Genomic DNA, 21,633 nt, shown 5'->3' with positions numbered 1-21,633 from the left:
CGCTGCGCCCTCTCGGGCCAGTGTTGCAGCGAGACTCTGCCTCCCCCTCCCCCCACAGGGGAGAAACTATCAGGACACTTCGACGACGTGGCAGAGAAAACCCACCCCAGCTGCTCAGCAAAGCTTCTGTGGAACCACTGAGCTCAAAAGGGGTGTGGGTGCACCGCGGGGAGCATCTGCAGGGCCCCGCCTTTCCCCGCAGCCCTGGGTTTCCGGGGGACCCCTCACCCCATGAAGCTTCCAGGGTGCAGTGTGTTGGACTGACACACTGACTCAGGCCCCATGCCCCCTACTTGAGGCCAGTTCCAGACCCAGAGAGAGAGAGGGGGTGAATGAATGAGTGGCTGAGTGAGTGTGTTGGTGAATGGGTGAATGGGTGGGTGAATGAATGAGTGGGAGAGTAGGTGAGTGGGTATCTGAGTGGGTGAGTTAGTAAATGAATGAATGAGTGGGTGTGAGTGAATGAACAGGTGAGTGGTGAATGAGTGCGTGAATGAATGGGGGGAAATGAGTGGGTGAGTGAGTGAGTGGGTGAGTGAGTGAGTGAGTGGGTGAGAGGGCGGACCCCAGCGGGCTGTGGGCTCCTGATCTCCACACCGGGCAGGAAGTTAGACAGGCCCCGGGCCAGGGGACACCGGTTCCGCCCTTGGGCAGCCCTGGGCCCGTTCCTCCGCCGGGGGAAGTCCTTGCCGGGCGGTTCCGAGGGGCTCCTGGGCCAAGGGGGCACCGGCACGAGCGTGGGGCGGGGTCGCGGGGACCCGCGCAGGGCACTGGGCGGCGACCTGCGCCGGGGCCGGGGCGGGGCCAGCGCCGGGGCGGGGCCGGCGACAGGCGCGCGGGGCGGGACGGGCGACAGCGGCGGCGGCGGGAGAGGAGCGCGCCGAAGCGGGTGGCCGCCGCCATGGCCACTGTGGACCTGGAGAAGCTGCGGACGTCGGGGGCCGGCAAGGCCATCGGCGTGCTGACCAGCGGCGGCGACGCGCAAGGTGGGCGCGGGGCGTCGGGCGCGCATGTCCCCGGCCCGGGCTCGGCGTCGGGCGCGCGCAGCGTCGGGGGTCCTGGGGCGCTGTCCTCGCGCCCGCCCGTCCCGCCGCTGCCCCTCGGCTGCCCCTCGGCTGCCCCTGGGCGCCGTCCGCGCGCCCGTCCCGCCGCTGCCCCTAGGCTGCCCCTGGGCGCCGCCCGCCGGGTCCTACGTGCGGCTCCGCACGGCCGCGCCCCGCCCCGCCCCGCGCCCGGGGGTGTGTCCGCCGCGCGCCCCGCGGGGACCCGGACAGCCCCGGCGCCCGCCCGGCCCGCACATGCTGGAGCCCCGCCCGGAGCCTTCCGGGTTCGGGGAGGCAGAGGGCCCGTCCCCGCCCCGCCGGCCCCTGGCTCGGGCTCGCTGGGGGAGAGGGCACCGCGCTGCCGGCGGGGGCGCGGCCAGCTCGCCCGGCCCCTCACTGGCCTCCAGCTCCCGGTCGGCCCCTCACTGGCCTCCAGCTCCCGGTCGGAGGGAGCTCGCGCGCCTCCGGCTGCGGAGGGGCCCCCGCGGGTGGTCGGGGCGGTGGGAGAGGCGTGGGCCGGCGCAGGGCTGCAGGGCAGCTGCCTGCCCCGCAGAGCCTGCTGAGCCCGGGGTCCCCACGCGCATGAAACCTGCCCTGGGCACCCAGCAGGGCACCCACGCCTGGGAAGCTGCCCTGCGGGTCCTGCCCTGGGGGCGCCCTCCCCGGGGGAAGCTTCTGCCCTCTGACCTCCAGGACGGCCCCCGCGCAGGAGCACATGCGTGCGGTGACTTTCATCGCGGCCAGTGGGAGGACCCCAGCCACTGGGTCCCCGCCCCTCGCTCTAGGCTCCTTCGCATCAGGGAGGAGGCAGAGTCCAGGGCAGAGGTCACGGGCTCCTCCCAATGCTCTGGGGTAGGGGTGTGTGGAGGTGGCCCCCCCCTTCCAGGGCTGCCGCCTGGGCGCAGTGCTAGAGCAGGGTCCCCGGCCTCCTGCGCCTGCTGCCCTCTCGCGTTTCTTCTCTGGCAGTGCCCCACATCCCCATGTCGCTGTGCCTCCCTCTGACCGTGTCCCACCCGTTCCTGATAGTGCTCCCCACATCCCCTGACTCCTGACAGTGCTCCCCACGCCCCCTGACTCCTGTGCCCTGACAGTGTTCCCCACACTCCCCGACTCATGTTCCCAAGAGTGCTCCCCACACCCTGACTCCTGATGGTGCTCCCCACATCTCCTCTGACTCCTGACAGTGCTCCCCACACCCCCTGACTCCTGTGCCCTGACAGTGTTCCCCACACTCTCTGACTCATGTTCCCAACAGTGCTCCCCACACCCCGACTCCTGACAGTGCTCCCCACACTCCCTGAATCCTGACAGTGCTTCCCACGCCCCCTGACTCCTGACAGTGGTCCCCACGCCCCCTGACTCCTGACAGTGCTCTTCACACCCTCTGACTCCTGTGTCCTGAGAGTACTCCCCATGCCCCCTGACTCCTGACAGTGCTCCCCACACCCCCTGGCTCCTGCGCCCCCGGACAGTGCTCCTGTTCCTTGCAGGCATGAACGCTGCCGTCAGGGCTGTGACTCGAATGGGCATCTACGTGGGCGCCAAAGTCTTCCTCATCTATGAGGTAAGGTAAGGGTCAGGCACTCGTTTCATCTCCCTCAGCATCAATGGGGAGGCAGCCTGGAGGCCCCAATGGTGGGGAGACTGAAGGAGACCCCTCCAGTTCTGGAGGTCTGTGTGGGCCTGAGGCCTCAGAGCTGCTCACACCCACATATACACCCATATGTACAGTACACACCACTCAGCACATACACACTCATATATACAGTACACACACCAATCACCACACACACACACACATATACACCCATGTGTACAGTATCACGCACCACACACACCCGCACATATACACCCCTATATACATTATACACATCACTCACCATACACATACCCCACATGCACACCCACACACCAATACTCACATCCACATTCACCCACACACCACACAGCCCTGTTTCTCTGACAAAATGCATACCATTGTGCTCATCTTGCTGACACACACCTGTCTTGTATGAGCACGTGCACACACTCACACACATACCTATCTTGTATGAGCACACACATCCGTGTTTTGTATGTGCACACGCACACATGCAACACACACACTTCTGTCTTGTATGAACACATGCACACACACACCTGTCGTGTATGAGCATACGCACACATGTACACAGGCACATACATGCACACTCTGTGTGGCTGACGTGGCCTGGCCTGTCGCTTTCTTGCCCCGTGTGTTAGTTCTTTCGGTGGAAGTACAGAGACCAGTATACCTGAGCTGCTCCTCTAGGTTGCGGGATGGCACTAACGCCCTGATGATGTTCTAGAATCTTCTGAGAACAGGCTCCAGTGGGGCTCTTGGCATTTTCAAGCCCCAGAGTTGGCCGCTCTCAACGCCCCTTTACTTCCTGAGCCCCCTCCTTTGTTAGGTAGGGCAGCTCCCCCCTGGCGGTGAGCAGCAGAGGGAAGCAGGTAGGGCTCTGTGAGGGCTGCCCTGCCAAGGGTCGTGGGTCCCTTGCTCTGCTTCTCTGAGCCCAGGCAGTGGCCTAGCTGGCCTGTGTCCCGCAGCCCCATTCTGGCCGAGAAGAGGGAGGCAGGGCCCGACTTGGCATCCCTTAGATGGAGGCCTGTGTCCTCCCGCAGCTCGCAGACCATGTGCCTGTCCCGTGGCTTCTGGCACGGAGGGTTCCTGTCCCAGCAGCCAGGCTGGGCCGTGGGCCTGGTGAAGGAGGCTCTGCAGAGGCCAGGTTGGGACAGCCTGTGGAGAAGCACTCCCGGGGGCCTCTCCAGCATGTGCCACCACACTCTCTCTCTCTCTCTCTCTCTCTCTCTCTCTCTCACTCATGTGTAATCACAAAATAAATAAGCGCGGCAGGCAGTGGCGGTGCCTCTTGCCCGCCACATGCATTTGGTGGCCGTGAGCTGCTTTTCCACTCTGGCCTTAATTCTACTTCTTACTAATATTAGTCATTTTGTATGGCCACAGTAAGAGATACATTAAGCTTGTAGGGTTGCTCTCCTGGGGACATCTCACTGTAGATCTCAGACTACAGTGCTCAGGCCAGATTAGTCTTTCCTAACCCTAGCAGGGTCTTAAGCCAGTTGTTACTCTTTGGGTCATGACAGAATTTGTCCATGACCATGCTCTTAACTTATAATTTAGTATTATGGCACTTGGCTTGGCCCATTTCGATTCCAGGGTAGCTCACAACTTGCCCTGGATCCATCCAGTCCCTTATCAGGACCCTGCTTTCGGAGTGCTAAGAACTAAGGGTAACTGAGGCTTAAGTTGAGAAAATAGATGCCCTGGAGTGAATTATTATTTGGAGTCAGCTAGCTCCCAAGTTACAGAAGCATAGTATTAACTGTCTTCCTGTTTCTATACAAAAAGGACATTGCTCTGAAGTAACTATGCAAAGGACATAAGGAAAAGAGAAAAGCAGTATTTCACTTACAAATACAAATCAAGTGTCCTAGAAGGATCTGACCTTACAAGTTAAGAGTCTGAATAGGGAAAAACGTGTTTGACCGGTGAGGGAAGCACAGCACAAAGAGGTTACAGATAAACACCCGGGAATGGGAGTGCCTCGGGAGCACTGTGGTGGGTATTACTCAGTAAACCTAAACTCCCTGCGGCCAGGGAGAAAGGACAAACCAATGTTATCCTACACACTCATACACTCACACGCATATACATACACTCACACCCACACATTCATACACTCATACACACACTCATTGTCACACATAGACTCACACTCACACTCAAGTTGTCTGCATGTTGCCCAGGGCTGACAAGGTGGGCTCAGCAAGGTGGGCTCTGCTGAGGGGAGGAGTGGGGGTCGGGGACGCTAGCCCCCGATTACAGTGACCAGACCGACTGTCCACACCTCTCGCCTTTCCACCCGCACCTTCCCAGCCATCAGGGGGCCGCATGTGTCCCTCCCTCATCCAGTCCACAGGCGTCCCTGGCGGGGGCGCCACTGCCAGCCTGCAGGGCCAGAGCTGGGGTGGGGGGCGCTGCGCTGTCCCTGCCCCGTCCTTGCCTCCCCATCGCCACAACCCCGGACCCTCCACCTCCACCTCCCGAGGGGGACTGGTGCATGATGGATGGCATATGCAGGAGTAGGCGTGACTGAGCTGCCGTGTGGACCTGGGGACAGCCCTGGGGAGACCCTCCAAGTGGGGGAGGGCGAGGAAAGGGAGCCGGCTGGGCTGCTGGGCCTCTGATTGGCGCCGCTCCGATTGGACGTAGTTGCTGGGCCTGCTTCTGATTGGGTGGAGCTTCTGGGCCTGCTTCCGATTGGACGGAGTTTCTGGGCCTGCTTCTGATTGGGCACTGCTCCTGGGCCTGTTTCTGATTGGATGCAGCTGGCTCCTGGGCCTGCTTCTGATTGGACGCATTGAGGGCCACGGGTCTGCCGCCCCAACAGCCTGGGGCGCTCCTGCAGGGGCCCAGGAGCCCGGGTCTCCCCACAAACACACCTTCTCCGGTGCCGCGCGCGCGTGTGCCGCGTGGATGCTCCAGGCGCCCCTCACTCTGCCCCGTGTCCCAGGGCTACGAGGGCCTCGTGGAAGGAGGCGAGAACATCAAGCCGGCGACGTGGCTCAGTGTCTCCAACATCATCCAGCTGGTGAGGCCCCTGTGCTTGCGTCTGCCTCCGCCTCAGCTTCTTCCGCCCTCGCCCTCTCCTTCCTCCCCATCCCCCGCTGCCCCTTCTTCCTCTTCCCCCCCTTCCCCTTCCTCCTGCCACTGTTTGGGGTGCAGGGAGGCCCTGGGCTGGCCCATCCATTCCGGGGGCCCCCGGGGCCCCAGCTCCAGCTCCAGCTCCCGTGCACCCGCGCAGGGCGGCACCATCATCGGCAGTGCCCGCTGCAAGGCCTTCACCACGCGGGAGGGCCGCCTGGCGGCCGCCGCCAACCTACTACAGCACGGCATCACCAACCTGTGCGTGATCGGCGGGGACGGCAGCCTCACGGGCGCCAACATCTTCCGCAAGGAGTGGGGCGGGCTGCTGGAGGAGCTGGTGGCTGCAGGTGGGTCCGCAGTCCCCGTGGCCGGGTTGGGGGGGAAGGGGGCACAGGGGGGAGGGGGCCGCGGGCCTCACGTGGCTCTGCAGGCAGGGTCTCGGCGAGCACGGCGCAGACCCACGCCCACCTGAGCATCGCGGGGCTGGTGGGCTCCATCGACAATGACTTCTGTGGCACTGACATGACCATCGGCACGGACTCGGCCCTGCACCGCATCATGGAGGTCATCGACGCCATCACCACCACCGCGCAGAGGTGCTGCCCGGCCCTGGGGGAGGGGGCTGTGCCCGCGCCCGGCCTCCCTCACCCCTGTTCCTCTGCCCCGCAGCCACCAGAGGACCTTTGTGCTGGAGGTGATGGGCCGCCACTGCGGGTATGCGGGTCGGGGCTGCAGCCTTGGGGGAGCGCGTGGCTGGTGTTCTTTGCCCTGGTGGCGTCCCTGCTCTGTGCCACTGCAGGGGGTCGCAGCAGTCACCTCCCTCTCCAGGTACCTGGCCCTGGTGTCCGCCCTGGCCTCGGGTGCCGACTGGCTGTTCATCCCCGAGGCGCCCCCAGAGGACGGCTGGGAGAACTTCATGTGTGAGAGGCTGGGCGAGGTGAGGGGCCCCGTCCCCGCTGGGCACTGGGAGGAGGGCCAGGACCAACTTCTGAACCCTCCCTGGTGAAGCCAAAGGCAGGCTAAGGAGCTTGGTAGGCCCTGGCTGACCTAACCTCCACAGGGAGGAACCGAGTGGGCAGATGGTTGGCCTGGCTCTTCTCTGTGCTGGGTATGGCCCTTGACCCCTGACTTGCTTCTCTGGGCCTCAGTTTCCCCTCCTGTGATGAGATTGAGGGAGATTTGGGCTCCTTTGCTGTGTCAACTCAGCATGCCACCCCCTCCAGGCAGCCCTCTAGTCCTGGCTTCCCCTTCCTCCTGCACTGGGCCTCATAGGAGCTACTCTCCCTGTCCCCATAGTGAGGGCTCCAGTTGCTGTGGGGAGTCCTGGCCCGTGGATCAGGGTGACCCCCACCAGGTCCTTGGGTCCAGGAAGGAATCCTGCGACCCTCACGTTTGCTGTGAGGGGTCTTGTGAAGGGCCCTTCTCTTGTCCAGGGCCTCTGGGGGGTTGGGGCTGCCCCAAGCTCTCCTGGGGTCCCCTGTCCCTCCTGTCCCGGGAGCCTTTGGTACGGGGGGCTGTTCCTGGGCAGGGCTTGGTGGCCGCTGGCTGAGCCCTCCCGTGTCTCATGCAGACTCGGAGCCGGGGGTCCCGGCTGAACATCATCATCATCGCGGAGGGCGCCATCGACCGCCACGGCAAACCCATCTCTTCCCGCTACGTGAAGGACGTGAGTGGGGCGACCTGGAGCCAGCCTGAGCTCAGAGCCGGGCTCCTGCGGGAGGGGCCTGTCCAGGCCCGGTGCCCCCCCCCCCCCCGCCCACCCTGCCCGGGCCCTGCTTGGAGAACCACAACAGCCTGCGGGTCCCCCATACCTCCCACACACCACACCCCCACATGCCACACACACGCCACACACATACCACACACACAGCACTCATACCACACACCATGTACACCACACGCACACCACGCAGACCACACACACCACACACGGCACACACACCACACACACACCACATACACCATATGGTACACATACCACACATCATACACACAACACGCACACACCACATACACGACACACACCACATACACGACACACACCATATACACGACACACCCGCACACACTCCACATGCCGCACACCACACATGCCACACACACCCACACATGCCACACACCACACACACACCACATACACACCACACATGACACACCGCACACATTCCACATGCCACACACACTACACATGCCACACATGCTGCACACCACACACACCCCACACCCCACACACATACCATACACATGGCACACATACTACAAACCATGTACATTACATACCACACCACACACACCACATGGTACACACACGCCACACGCCATACTACTCACACGCCACATCACACATACCACACATATCGTACGGTATACATACCACACACTCCACACATCATACACATGGCACACACACACCACACATGCCACACACACAACACACCACACACATTCCCCACACATCCCACACATGCTGTATACATCCCACACACACCACACATGCAACACATGGCACACACATCCCCCACACACCACACACGCCACATACATCCCACACACACCATACACACATACATGTTATACCCACACACCCACCCACATCCCACACACCACATGCACACACCACACACATATACACGTGCCCCCACACACATGCCACACACCATAAACATATACATAACCACACACATCTCACATATTATACATATACCATGCATACGCCACATGCACACATAAGCCATACATACACACGCCACATCACAGACACACACCACAGACACACACCACACATGCCACATACCATACCACAGACACACACACGTGACCCCACCAAGTTCACTACACACCCGACCATGCCCCTCCCCTGCATCCAAACACAGGCCAGGCCTCCACGTCCCAACCTGCCTCACACAGGGCGTGACTGGGCTGGGGTGGCGGCCTGAGACCCTCTCCCGACACAGCTGGTGACACAGAGACTGGGCTTCGACACGCGGGTCACCGTGCTGGGCCACGTGCAGAGGGGAGGAACCCCGTCTGCCTTCGACCGCGTCCTGGTAGGCGGCCTTGGTTCTGGCTGGCGGGGGGAGTGGAGTCTGTGACGTGAGGGGGTGGAGGGCGTGGGATGTGTGTGTGGCAATGTCTGCTCTGTGTGTGGTGTGACATGCGAATCCAGGGGGTGGGCTGTGGTGCATGTGTGGCAATGTGCTGTGTACGTGTGAGGTGCGAGTACATATGTGGACTGTGGTGTGTGTGGTAACTTCTGCTGTGTGTGATATGAAGTGTGAGTGAGTGTGTGGGGGCTGTGGTGCCGTGTGGTAATGTCTGTAATTATGTGTGGTGTAAGGTATGAGTGTGTGTGGGGGGTGTGGGCTGTGGTAATACTTGTTGTATGAGGTGTGTGTGGGGTGTGTGTGTGGTAATGTCTGTGTGTGGTGTGAGGTGTGTGTGTGGGGGAGTGTGTGGTAATGTCTGTGTGGTGTGAGGTGTATGTAGTGTGTATGTGTGGGGTGGGTGGTAATGCCCGCTGTTGGTGTGTGTTGCATGTGCACATGACTGAGGTGTGTGTCTCCCACCCCAGAGCAGCAAGATGGGGGTGGAGGCAGTGATGGCGCTGCTCGAGGCCACTCCTGACACCCCAGCCTGCGTTGTGAGTCTGTCGGGGAACCAGCCAGTGCGGCTGCCGCTCATGGAGTGTGTGCAGGTGGTGAGTGCCCGGGTCTGGGGGAGGGTGTTGGGGGTGGTGAGGGCAGGTGGTGAGTGCCCGGGTCTGGGGGAGGGTGTTGGGGGTGGTGAGGGCAGGTGGGGAGCACCCGGGTCTGGGGGAGGGTGTCGGGTCTGGGGGAGGGTGTTGGGGGCAGTGAGGGCAGGTGGGGAGTGCCCGGGTCTGGGGGAGGGTGTCAGGGGCGGTGAGGGCAGGTGGGGAGCGCCTGGTCTGGAGGGGTTTGGGGGCAGGAGGGGCAGAGAGGGCAGAGCGGCTGCACCGGGTGCTGGTCCTGGCTGCACGGTGGGCCCGGGGCTCCCCAGGGCCCCTGTGTCCGTGCCCTGGACCCTCTCAGGATGGGGCGCTGCTGGGCTTCCCCCCCGGGGCCCAGGCCTGAGGGGGCTCACCTGGGAAGCTGGCGGCTGGGCCCTGTGTGAGGCGGTTGTGGCCCCCCAGCCCGAGCCTTTGTCCCCAGACCAAGGAAGTGCAGAAGGCCATGGACGAGCTGCGGTTTGAAGAGGCCATTCAGCTGCGGGGCAGGTGAGGGGTGGGGGCGGGGCGGGGGCGCAGGCGCCAGCGCCCAGTCCCAGATCAGCCGGTGGGGGCCCGGGCAGGCTGGGCGCCACGCCCCGCAGAGTCTGGGGCACCTGTTCCAGGGTCTCTGGCCACCCAGCGCTGGTCCCCACCTGCCTCCCCACAGGAGCTTCGAGAACAACTGGAACATGTACAAGATGCTGGCGCACCAGAAGCCGGCCAAGGAGAAGGTGAGGCCGCCCGAGGCACCGGGCCCACAGGCCGTGGGGAGGGGCACAGACCGGGCTCCACGCCAGGCAGGACGCCCTGGCGGGCGCCCTGAGGAGCCCAGGAATGGCCCTGGGTCACCGGGGTGGGGCAGGACATGCCTGAGGTCTGGGGGCAGGGGCGGGTCCTCTGAGGGTGGTCGGGGCTGGCAGGGGTGCTGACGCCGCTGCTGTGACTTCCCTGCCCTGTATTCCTGCCCCGGGGACTGCGGGGGCGCCTTGTCCCCCGATGAGCCGGTTCCTGGGGCTCTGTGCCTCCTGCGGCAGCCACCGTCCCTCCCAGCCACGCCCCTGTCCTCTCTACAGTCCAGCTTCGCCCTGGCCATCCTGAACGTGGGCGCCCCGGCAGCCGGCATGAACGCGGCCGTGCGCTCGGCCGTGCGTACCGCCATCTCCCAGGGCCACACTGTGTACGTGGTGCACGACGGCTTCGAGGGCCTGGCGGGGGGACAGGTAGGCAAGGACGGGACACAGGGACAGAGACGGGGCAGGTAGGCAGGGGGACGGGGGCAGGGGTGGGAGGTGCGGGCCCCGGTGCCCCCCATGGCCCTGCAGACTTCTGCCCGCTGTCCCTGTGCCCCTTTCCTCACAGATGCAGGAAGTGTGCTGGCACGACGTGGCCGGCTGGCTGGGGCGTGGCGGCTCCGTCCTGGGGACCAAGAGGTGAGTGGCGGGTCCTGCAGTGGCCGTCCAGCGCAGGCTCAGCCGGGGGCTCCACCCTGGGCCTCAGACCCTCTGACGTGCCCAGCCTGTGTCCCGCCGGGGGCTGGCTGGGTCCCGAGTACTGGGGGGCTGGTCTGTGCCAGGGAGCCCCAGGCCCTGCGGGACGTGCCTGCTCTGGTGCAGGACGCTGCCCAAGGCCTTCTTGGAGAAGATCGTGGCCAACATCCGCGCGCACAGCATCCACGCCCTGCTGGTCATTGGGGGCTTTGAGGTGAGGCCCGGCCGGGCAGGGACGCCCCCACCCCTGCGGCTCCTGCTGCCGCGGCTGGCGCCCACGGGCTCTCATGCCCCCCGCAGGCCTACGAGGGGGTGCTGCAGCTGATGGAGGCGCGCGGCCACTACGAGGAGCTGTGCATCGTCATGTGCGTCATCCCCGCCACCATCAGCAACAACGTGCCGGGCACCGACTTCAGCCTGGGCTCTGACACGGCTGTCAATGCCGCCATGGAGGTAGGCACCACGGGCGGCCAGGGTGGGCGGGACGGAGGGACCCACACTCGGGCGTCCAGCAGGGGGCTACCGGCCTCGCACCCCTGGGGTTCTGAGCCGGGGGGCTGGGGGTCGGGACAGCTCTGCAGCCCCTTGCCGGGGCCTCCCCCATTTTTACTCCTTGTGGGGGACGCCAATCCTGGGGTACACGTGACCCCTCTCTGGGCTCCCCTCGGAACACAGCCCCCACCCGTCTGCACCCCCGGGGAGGGATGGACCCTCCTGTGGCGCCTGCTGGGCTCAGATGTTTTTGGCGCCTGGGAGGCAGGAATGGTTTCTGGGCCAGGTGACACCCAGAGAAGCGGGTGCCTGTGCCGGGGCCGCCCAGTGCGCCCAGGGCAGTGCCTCACCGCACCCTGTCCCCAGAGCTGTGACCGCATCAAGCAGTCGGCCTCAGGCACCAAGCGCCGCGTGTTCGTGGTGGAGACCATGGGTGGCTACTGCGGCTACCTGGCCACCGTGACCGGCATCGCCGTGGGCGCCGACGCTGCCTATGTCTTTGAGGACCCCTTCAGCATCCACGACCTGAAGGTGAGGCCCCCTCCCGGCAAGGCCCCCGACCTCCCAGGCCTCCTGGGTCTGCCACGCCCCCTCAGCCACGCCCTCCCCCCCTCCCCGCAGGCCAATGTGGAGCACATGACAGAGAAGATGAAGACTGAGATCCAGAGGGGACTGGTGCTGCGGTGAGGCTGCGGGAGGGTGGGCAGGCGGGCCGGCCACCCCCGAGTGGCCACTAAGTCCAGGCCCGTGCCCTTGCAGGAACGAGAGGTGCCACGATCACTACACCACGGATTTCCTGTACAGCCTCTACTCCTCCGAGGGAAAGGGCGTGTTCGACTGCAGGACCAACGTGCTGGGCCACCTGCAGCAGGTGTGGTGGGCGGCCCGTGTCCCACATCTGGGCAGCACGTGTGGCCCATGTCCCCATGTTCCTACGGCAGGTGTGGCCTGTGTCCTGTGTCCCCACAGCGGGTATGGCGGGTTCTGTGCAGGCCCAGCAGAAGCGGGCACAGGGACCCCCACCAGAGAGGAGTCCACTGCCTGGCCTCTGGAGCTGGCCTCGGGCTGGGTCTGGGGCATGGTCAGCTGCCTGGGACAGCCCCAGGGGCTGTGTCGGGGGGCGCCTGCACCACGTGGACCTGCCTGCTTTCACCCCTCCTTGCAGGGTGGGGCTCCCACCCCCTTTGACCGCAACTATGGCACCAAGCTGGGCGTGAAGGCCGTGCTCTGGATGTCCGAGAAGCTGCAGGCCTTCTACCGCAATGGTGCGTGCGGGGGCCGGGCCGGTGGGAGGTGCTGGGGGTGTTGGGCTGGCCGGGCAGGAGGTGCTGGTTTGGTTGGGCCATGGTGATAGTTGGTGGATGGTGAGCGGGGCCAGCCAAGGTGGGCGTGGCCACGGGAGGGTGGAGGCGGTGGCCAGGGCCAGGGGCGCCCGCCCACTCTCCTACATGCCCAGGACGTGTTTTCGCCAACTCCCCGGACTCGGCCGTGGTCATTGGCCTGCGGAAGAAGGTCGTGGCCTTCAGCCCGGTGACGGAGCTCAAGAAGGAAACGGACTTCGAGTGAGTGCTGGGGAGGGGGGGCATGGGGGCGTGGGGACGCTGCCCTCTGCTGACCGCTGACCGCACCCGCAGGCACCGCATGCCGCGGCAGCAGTGGTGGCTGAGCCTGCGGCTGCTGCTGAAAATGCTGGCCCACTACCGCGTGAGCATGGCCGACTACGTGTCCGGCGAGCTGGAGCACGTCACACGCCGCAGCCTCAGTGTGGACACGGGCTTCTGAGCCGTGGTGGGGTGCCTCCAAGCTGGGCCCGCCTCCCCGAGTCTCTCTCCAGGCGGCCAGTCCCTCAGTGCCGGGGGCGGGTGGGGGCGGTCCCGATCTCCCTGTGGTCCTGCTCCTGTGACTGGACAGAGCCTTTTCTAGAATGAAACCCTCAGCCTTGGTCTGTGTGTTGATGTGGGGGCCCTGTGGGGGCTGGGGCTGGGGCCCTGTGTAGGGGTGGGGCGGCATGGTCGGCACACTCTGGGCTTGGCTTTGTGAACAACCTTTATTGAGTCCAGTATGGTCACTTCGGGCTGGGGGCAGCGGGGCACCTTTCATGCCACAGGCTGCCCGAGCAGCTCCTCCTGGGATTCGGGGCCCACCGCTGTGCTGGCTTCCAGGGGACAGCCCCCAGCAGGGCTCGCCTACAGTAAAGGGCCCCTCTTGTCCCTGCGCGGTCCCCGTGTGTGACCACTGGGTGGCCGGCCCAAGCGGGGGCTCACCTGAGGTGGCGCTCACGGCACAGGAGGCTGGGTGGGGACTCGGTGTTCCGGCTGTCCAGCCCTCCAAGGGCCAGCCCTGGGGTGCACTGCAGGGCGGGACCATCCTGTGGGGGTTGCCTACAGGTGGTCGCTTCCTGGGTCACTCCATGTCCTCCTGCACCTCGGGTGCATGCAGGGCCTGCAGCCGGCTGACCACGCCCTGGTGCACGGTCTCCAGCGCCTCGGCGTCCAGCTCATGCAGCAGCAGCAGCACCGCGCTCAGGACATGGCCCTGGAGACGAGACCGGCCAGGCCGGCCGTGGGTGCCTGGCCCTTGCAGGGGCTTCCTCGGCTGGTGCAGCCCCTGCTCCCGTGTCCACAGGGCCCTGGCCCACATGTTGGCGTGGGCTGAGGGGGCTGAGGACTGACCCTGTTGCCCGCGGCTGGGGCAGGGTAGAGGGGAGGCGGGGCAGCAGCACCACAGTGAGAACAGGACCCGCTCCCGCCCTTCCTGATGCCCCTGTGCCGGGCTGGCCCAGTGGGCACATGCATTCACCTTGGTCTTGCAGCCGTTCATGGCTTCTGTGTGTGCCGAGGGGAAGTGACTCTGGGTGGGAGGCTTCTGACCCAGCTGGACCTCGGTGCTGCAGGGAGCCGGGTGTGAGGGTGGGCCCCCAACACCCCTTGGCACCGATGCAGGGCCCTCCCCCCTCCTCCCCCATATAGGCAGGATTCCGCCCTCAGTAACAAGGGTCTCTGCAGCCTCACTGCCCTCCCTCCACCACGCCAGCTCCTGGACACAGGCCAGGGGCCACCACAGAGAAGGGCAGGTAGGCAGCCCTCCTGTAACCCCATCACGCACCCCGTTTCCTCTTCGCTGTAGCCCAGGGAGTCCCCCTGGGTCTCGGGTGCAGGGTGCCCCACACTCAGGGCTGTGAGTTCCTCTCCCTCTATCAGTGCTCGGGACAGCTCCTCCTCTGTCACAGCTGTGGGCAGACAGGGCATGCATGAGGGCACAGCTGAGAAACGGGGCATGCAAGGGGGAGCAGGTGGGAAGCGTGAGGACACAGGTGGGAGCCCCGGGGATGCACGAGGTGCGAGTCGGGCCCAGTGGGTTCAGGGCAGAACCGCCGCCTGCCAGAGGGGCTCGGCACCCACCCTGGTTGTCCAGCCGCTGGAGGCGGGGCAGCGCGCGCAGCACGGTCAGGCGGTAGCGGCGCGGGTCGGGGCCGCAGCATGGGTTCTCGGCCAGCCAGAGCACGCGCAGGCGCGGCAGGCCCTGCAGGTGGGCCAGCTCGCTCAGGCTGCCGATGCGGTTCCGGCGCACGTACAGCTCGCTCAGCTGCCGGCAGCCGCTCACGGGCTCCAGCGTGGACACGCTGTTGACACTGCAGGGACGGGTCCTGGTAAGTGCAGGCGTCCTCCCCCGACGTCAGGGGCCCGACCAGGCACTCTGCATGACCACTGAGCTGAGCCCTTGGCCCACCGGGCAAGGGACAGCGGGTGGGGTGGGCTGAAACCCTGTCAGCAGCACCAACAGCCCCTCGCCCCCCACACTGGGGGCCCTGCAGCCTGCCCGCGACCCCCAGCCATCCAGAACATCCTTCTGGGGCGAAGGGGGGGCGGCCTGTGTGGGCCAGGACCACTGCACGTGCCTCTGCAGTCAGGGCCCAAGCGCCAGAGCCCCAAGGAAGAGGCTCTGCCCAGAACGGAGGCGGCTGTAAAGCAGAGGCCAGAGCCAGCAGCAGCCTGGAACTGCCCAGCCTGGGGTCACCGGGGCAGCAGGGGAGAGGGCTGTGGGAGGAGCGAGCCGGCGGGAGAGTGCAGATGGGATGCCTGTGCTCCGGGCCTCCCCCTGCATGGTGGCCCCAAGGTCCACTCGCCCAGCTGCCCTGGCCTCCCCATCCTCCAAACAGCCCTTGAGGGTCCACCACAACCCCAGGCCGCCCCGCACCTGGTGAGAGGGGAGCAAGCCCTGGCTCCCCACTGCCACGAGGGTGTGCCTGGAGGGAGGGTGGCAGAGCCAGCGGGAGGCAGAGGCCAGGGCGGGTGGGTGGTCTCAGAGGGGTCCCTGACCCCCTTCTCTGGGGCCCAGTACCTGAGTGTGATCACTTCTAGGCTGGGCATCTCCCGGCAGATGGAGATCTAGGGGGTAGAGATGCAAGTGTGAGGGGTGCGGGGGTGGGGGGGCCTCCCCGCTCCTGTCGCCTGGAAAGGGGGCGGGGCATCCTGCCGCGGTGGGCCCTAGGAGCCCGGACAGAGGCCGTGCTGCCCTCCACCCGCCAACAGCAGTGCCGGGAGCCCGGGAGCCCGCGGCCGCTCCCCCAGGGCAGCCCGGAGGCGCTTCCCACTCGGCCTGGCCAGGAAACGGCCTCGCCGGCCCGGAGCCCGCGCTGTGCGGGGACGCTCGGGGTCCGCCCGGGACGGGGCCCCGAGCCCCCCGCCTACTCCGACAGCAGCGCGGAGGGGCCACGCAGGGGTCGGCGAGGCTCCTGCAGCCCCGGGGCTCTCGGGCGGCAGCGGCGGCTTCTGGGTCCCCGGGGGACGCTCCGCGGACACTCACGTCGGTCAGGCGGCTGCCCCTGCGGAGAGAGGGCAGTCGGTGACCGCGGGCGGGGCGAGGGCGCCGCGTGCCCCCGCGGCCGCCGGCTCACCAGCAGTTGAGCTTGCGCACGCTGTGCAGCTCCGACGCCTTGGCCCGCGTCAGCACCATCTTCCGAGTCAGCTTCATGGCGGCCGGGCCGCGCCGAGCCACAGCCGGGCCGGGCCGGGCTGCGAGCCCGGAAGGTCTCCGCTCCTCCGCGCCGCGTCTCCAGGGGCGGGGCCTGCGTCGCCAGGGGCGGAGCCCACAGCCGATAGGCCGACCGGGGTGGGCGGGGCTGTGCAGGCGCAGTGGCACCGCCCGGGCCTCCGGTCCGCGCGTGCATTGGCTCCGCCGTGCCACGCCCCCGGGCTTCCGGTCCGCGCATAGGCTCCTCCCGCCGTGCCGCACCTCCCGGACTTCCTGTTCGCGCATCTGCGCCGCCCGCTATGCCACGCCCCCCCGGTTTCTGTCCGCACATTGGCTCCGCCGTGACACGCCCCCTGAACTCCGGCCCGCGCATTGGCTCCTCCGTGCCACGCGCCCGACTTCCGGTCCGCCCTTCGGCTCCGCCTGCGTCCGGGCCGCGCGCGCGTCCTGCGCCTGCGCAGTTTGGGAGCCGCGCTCTGAGCCGTTTCCCAGCCCTCAGCCACTGCCCCTGCCGCCCGGGATGCCTCGGGTGTCACGCCTGGTTTCGCACCCCGAGCCCCAGTCCTGCTCGGCCGAAGGTCCAAACGCCGGCCCGGCTTCAGCCCGAGGGCCGTCGGCGGAGGCGAGCAGAGGGGCTGGCCGTGTCCTCCGCCTGGCCCTCCCGGGCGCAGATTCAGCCCCGACTCGGGGGACGCCCGAAGAACCAGCTTTGGGGTCTCGGTTCTTGCGTCCCTGGGCCGCGGGAGCGTAGGGGTGCGGGGGAGAGAGTGGCCCCCTCCAGGGGTAGGCCCGGTGGGAAGAGGACTCTGGGTCCGACCCAGCCCACGCGCTCGCCTGGCCCCCGACCCCTCCACTTCTAGACCCTTGGCGGTGGGCAGGGGTGGATGAGGGGGGTGCAGGCCTGCTGGGTGGGCGGAGGCTTGCGCCCAGGCCTGGGGTCTGCAGGCAAGCCCACCGCGAGGCTGTTCCCGGGACCCTGTGCCCAGCTCTGCTCCTCGGGGTGCCTGGGGCGCGGAGTGAGTGCGGGGGCGGGGGTGGGTCCGTGGGAAACGGGGTGAGCTTCGGGCAGGGCAGAGCGGCCTGTCGGACACTCCTGTGTGGCCAGGGGGTGGCTGGCGGGGCGGTGCCGCCCAGCCTCCCCACAAGGCCCGGCCCTGGGCGCCTTCAGGCCGTGGCGAGCCCACCTTCCTAGCCCACCTTCCTTTCCACGTCCCTGCGGCCTGTTTGGTTGAGGCACGCTTGGGGCCTCTGCTCTCAATGAGCCCCGGGCCGTTTCCTCGGCAGTGGCAGAAGTGGGTGTGGCCTTCCTCGGGCGCCAGGCTCTGCACACAGCCACTGAGAGGGCACCCTGTGACCCACACACCTGACCTTGCACCCCACTCCCCTTCCTGCATACTCTTCTTTCTGGGGGACCCCAGGACTGTCAGGACTCCCCTGCTGACTTCTGCCCCGATTTCTGCGCAGACTTTGTCTCTGCATTTGTAGACACCAGCACATACACTGCATGAATGTGTGTGTATCTGTGTCTGTGTACTCGTGTGTCTGCTGGTGTATCTGTGTGTCTGTACATTGCCATCTGTCTGAGTATGTGGGTGTTGGTGTCTATCTGTGTCAGTGTCAGTGTGTCAGTGTATCTGTGCATGTATATGTGTGTGTGTGTGTGTGTGTGTGTGTGTGTGTGTGTGTGTGTGTGTCTGGGCACAAGCTGTTGGAGCCGCTCTCCCCCACCCCTACCTGGGGCCCCAGCCCTCCTGCTGAGTCTCTGCATTATTCATGGTGGCCCTGGCCATGCCCTCCCTGCCTCATGGTTTTGTGCCCACAGCCCTGTCTAGAAAAGTGTTGTGGTCAGGTTCATGCCCAGCCTGAGGGCTGTGTTCTGGGCAGAGGCCAGTTATTGTCCCCAGAAGGCAGAGGGGGGTGGGGGTGGGGCAGAACAGCCTCATACATGAGATGGACGTGCTGTTCTCTCCGAGAAGGAAGGCCGGCCAATACACCAGTTTTCTTAACTGATCTCCAAACACCTGCCAGAGCCCACCCAACACTGGCCCTGCCACCCCCACTCTCCGTGGGCTTCTCCTTACTGGCATCCCCCAACTCTGACCCACACAGCTGAGCTGCTACCATAGGGCATGAGCATATGTGAATATGTGTATGCATGAGTCTGTGCATGTGTGTGTATGTGTGTGTATTGTGTGTGCGTGAGTGTGTGCATGTGTGCATGTGCATATATATTGTATATGAGTGCATATGGGGAGGAGTGTACATATAGGTGTTGGGAGAAAAGCCCCTTTTGGTCTGCTTTGACGTGTAACACTAATCCCTGGGCCCACCCAGCGGGCAGATGTGTTGGGAGAGAAACACCTTTTGGCCTGCTTTGAAGGGAAGCCTGTTGCCATGTATATCACAAGTCAGTGTTATCTGGGGACAGGCTGTTTTTGGCAAATGCACGGGGAAGGTATGACCCTATCTATAGGAAACATGTTTGTTCTGATCACCCTGTGTGTGACCAGCTGCACTCTCCCACCACCCTCCTCAACTATAAAGGCCTGACGTCTCAATAAAGCGGAGCTGCTTTGCAGGACCCGCACCGTGCTCGTGTGCCTGTTTCTCTTCCCTTGGAGGAGGTGGTGGCAAGGTTCACTCTATTCCCTGACCCCTCCCCTTAGCTGGAGGGAAGCTCGGCCCTGTCTTCAGGACCCTGAGCGGTGGCCCCTTTCTGGACAAGAGTGCGCTGAACAGAGACTTGGAAAAGACTCCAACATGTAGGTATGTGGGAGTGTGTGGGAGTATGAATCTGTGGGAGTATGAATCTGATAGTGTGTGGGGAGTGTGTCTGTTGGAGTGTATCTGGGAATGTCTGGGAGTCTGTGTCTATGGAGTGTGTCTGTGGGAATGTGACTAGAGAGTATATCGGTGGGAACGTGTGTCTGGGAGTGTCTGTGGAGTATCTGTGGGAATGTGACTGTAGAGTATATTGGTGGAGATGTGTGTCTGGGAGTGTCTGTGGAGTGTCTGTGGGAATGTGACTGTAGAGTATATTGGTGGGAGTGTGTGTCTGGGAGTGTCTGTGGAGTATCTGTGGGAATGTGACTGTAGAGTATATCGGTGTGGGTGTGTGTCTGGGAGTGTCTGTGAAGTGTGTGGGAGGGCGTGTGGGAGTATGTGGAGTTTCTGTGGTGTGTATCTATGGCAGTATGACAGTAGAGTATGTCTGTGAGGTGTGTGTCTGTGGAATGTGTCTGTAGAAGTGCATTGTTGTATGTAGGGAGCCATTTTACCTTACTGATCTTATCCTATCACCATTTATCACTAGCTAACGTCCATGCCACACCTAGCAAAGGTTCCCACTCCTGATCTTATTGATCTTACTGATCTTATCCTATCACCATTTGTTTATCACTAGCTAACGCCCGTGCCACTGCCTGTATTTCTATTGGGGGTCCTGGCATGCATACTATATCACCTCCTCCCAGCATGGAGGTATAAATACTGTAACTGCCATAGAATAAACGCCTTTTCTTCCTCCGGGCTCTGCGTCTCTTCATTCGGCTGCATCCCCTTCTCAGTCCCACGAAGGGTTCTCCCTGCTGAACAGGACGAGACCTCCACATCAACCTCCACACCTTGTAATGTGTGTCTGTGGGGGTATGTATCTATTGGCATGTGTGTCAGAATACATGTGGGAGTGTGTCTGGAAGTGTGTGGGAGTGTGTCTGTGGAAGTGTGTCTGGGAGTGTGTATCTGTGGGAGTGTATCTGTGGGAGTGTGTCTGTGGGAGTGTGTATCTGTCGGAGTGTGTCTGGGAGTGTGTCTATGGGAGTGTGGGTCTTTGAAAGTGTGGGTCTGTGGGAGTGTGTCTGAGGGAGTGTGGGTCTTTGAGAGTGTGAGTCTGGGGGAGTATGTGGAAGTGTGCCTGGGAGTGTGTATCTGTCGGAGTGTGTCTGTGTGTCTGTGGGAGTGTCTGTGAGGATGTGTCTGAGAGTGTGTTTGTGGGAGTGTGTCTGGGAGCGTGTATCTGTTGGAGTGTGTCTGGTAGTGTATCTGGGAGTGTGTCTGTGGGCCTGTGGGAGTGTGTGTCTGATGGAGTGTGTCAGAGTTGTGTCTGTGGGAGTGTGTCTGGGAGTGTGTGTCTGTAGGTCTGTGGGAGTGTGTGTCTGATGGAGTGTGTCAGAGTTGTGTCTGTGGGAGTGTGTGTTGGAGTGTGTCTGGGAGTGTGTGTCTGTTGGAGTGTGTCTGGGAGTTGTGTCTGTTGGAGTGTGTCTGGGAGTGTGTCTGTGAGTGTGTCTGGGAGTGTGTGTCTGTGGGAGTGTGTCTGGGAGTTGTGTCTGTGGGAGTGTGTCTGTGGGAGTGTGTCCGGTAGTGTTATCTGTGGGAGTGTATCTGTGTGTCTGTGGGAGTGTGTCTGAGAGTGTGTGTCTGTGGGAGTGTGTCTGAGAGTGTGTCTGGGAGTGTGTGTCTGTGGGAGTATGTGTCTGGGAGTTGTGTCTGTGGGAGTGTGTCTGTGGGAGTGTATCTGGGAGTGTGTCTGGGAGTGTATCTGTGGGGCTGTGTATCTGTGGCATGTGTCTGAGTGCATGTGGGAGTGTGTCTGGGAGTGTGTCTGGGAGTGTGGGTCTGTGGGAGTGTGTGTCTGGGAGTTGTGTCTGTGGGAGTGTGTCTGGGAGTGTGTCTGGGAGTGTGTGTCTGTGGGAGTGTGTCTGGGAGTTGTGTCTGTGGGAGTGTGTCTGTGTGTCTGTGGGAGTGTGTGTCTGTGAGAGTGTGTCTGTGGGAGTGTGTCCGGGAGTGTCTGTGGGAGTGTGTCTGTGGGAGTGTGTGTCTGTGACAGTGTGTCTGTGGGAGTGTGTCTGAGAGTGTGTGTCTGTGGAGTGTGTCTGGGAGTGTGTGTCTGTGGGAGTATGTGTCTGGGAGTTGTGTCTGTGGGAGTGTGTCCAGGAGTGTATCTGTGGGGCTGTGTATCTGTGGCATGTGTCTGAGTGCATGTGGGAGTGTGTCTGTGAAAGTGTGCACATCTGCTTCCTGAGCTGCTACTGGGGTGTCATTCCCCTGCTAGTCTTCAGGCCTGCTCATTGGCAGTGGGGGTCCATGGGGTGGTCCTGAGGGACCGAGCTCTGGAGTGCTGCTGTGTGCCCCCGGCTGCTCTCGAGGATCCCCAGGCATTGCTGCTTCCTTTGGGGGACAGAGGTGGGATAGGAGGTGTGGGGGGCCCAGGCAGGAGTCAGG

At 63.7% G+C, this 21,633-nt stretch overlaps 2 protein-coding genes across 3 annotated transcripts; one reads left to right on the top strand and one right to left on the bottom strand.

Moving 5' to 3' along the window:
• Window positions 1-841: 841 nt before the first annotated feature.
• Window positions 842-13,382, top strand: PFKL (phosphofructokinase, liver type). The gene is made up of 22 exons (XM_055126323.1): window positions 842-986; window positions 2,534-2,607; window positions 5,600-5,677; window positions 5,891-6,080; window positions 6,164-6,329; window positions 6,403-6,447; window positions 6,562-6,670; window positions 7,304-7,399; window positions 8,688-8,780; window positions 9,305-9,430; window positions 9,903-9,967; window positions 10,128-10,191; window positions 10,534-10,680; window positions 10,820-10,890; window positions 11,074-11,161; window positions 11,248-11,400; window positions 11,806-11,970; window positions 12,061-12,122; window positions 12,199-12,310; window positions 12,605-12,704; window positions 12,896-13,001; window positions 13,074-13,382. Exons 1-22 carry the CDS (start codon window positions 902-904, stop codon window positions 13,219-13,221), a joined length of 2,343 nt encoding a protein of 780 aa, XP_054982298.1. The 5' UTR covers window positions 842-901; the 3' UTR covers window positions 13,222-13,382.
• Window positions 13,383-13,467: 85 nt separating this feature from the next.
• Window positions 13,468-16,512, bottom strand: CFAP410 (cilia and flagella associated protein 410). 2 transcript variants are annotated; one of them, XM_004602483.2, is made up of 7 exons: window positions 16,337-16,512; window positions 16,246-16,264; window positions 15,781-15,827; window positions 14,841-15,070; window positions 14,545-14,668; window positions 14,239-14,326; window positions 13,468-13,974 (listed from the first exon to the last, which is right to left on the bottom strand). In XM_004602483.2, the coding sequence occupies exons 1-7, from the start codon at window positions 16,411-16,413 to the stop codon at window positions 13,843-13,845; spliced, it is 717 nt and encodes a 238-aa protein (XP_004602540.1). In that variant the 5' UTR covers window positions 16,414-16,512; the 3' UTR covers window positions 13,468-13,842. The 2 variants fall into 2 exon arrangements, with proteins under 2 accessions (XP_004602540.1, XP_054982967.1); XM_055126992.1 differs by having other exon boundaries at window positions 16,131-16,264; window positions 16,337-16,484.
• Between the last annotated feature and the right edge of the window lie 5,121 nt (window positions 16,513-21,633).

Source organism: Sorex araneus, chromosome 2, assembly GCF_027595985.1.
Source record: "Sorex araneus isolate mSorAra2 chromosome 2, mSorAra2.pri, whole genome shotgun sequence".
Taxonomy (NCBI): domain Eukaryota; kingdom Metazoa; phylum Chordata; class Mammalia; order Eulipotyphla; family Soricidae; genus Sorex; species Sorex araneus.
The sequence above is the reverse complement of the archived record's forward strand: the minus strand, read 5'-3'. Positions and strand labels throughout refer to the sequence as shown.

Excerpts from the sequence above, each read along its gene's own strand:
- PFKL (XM_055126323.1), top strand. The coding sequence starts at position 902 with ATGGCCACTGTGGACCTGGAGAAGCTGCGGACGTCGGGGGCCGGCAAG. Across the intron at positions 11,162-11,247 it reads TGGTCATTGGGGGCTTTGAG|GCCTACGAGGGGGTGCTGCA; the intron begins GTGAGGCCCGGC and ends TGCCCCCCGCAG. Across the intron at positions 12,123-12,198 it reads CAGAGGGGACTGGTGCTGCG|GAACGAGAGGTGCCACGATC; the intron begins GTGAGGCTGCGG and ends GTGCCCTTGCAG.
- CFAP410 (XM_004602483.2), bottom strand. The coding sequence starts at position 16,413 with ATGAAGCTGACTCGGAAGATGGTGCTGACGCGGGCCAAGGCGTCGGAG. Across the intron at positions 14,327-14,544 it reads TACAGCGAAGAGGAAACGGG|CACCGAGGTCCAGCTGGGTC; the intron begins GTGCGTGATGGG and ends GGCTCCCTGCAG. Across the intron at positions 13,975-14,238 it reads TGAACGGCTGCAAGACCAAG|GGCCATGTCCTGAGCGCGGT; the intron begins GTGAATGCATGT and ends TCTCGTCTCCAG.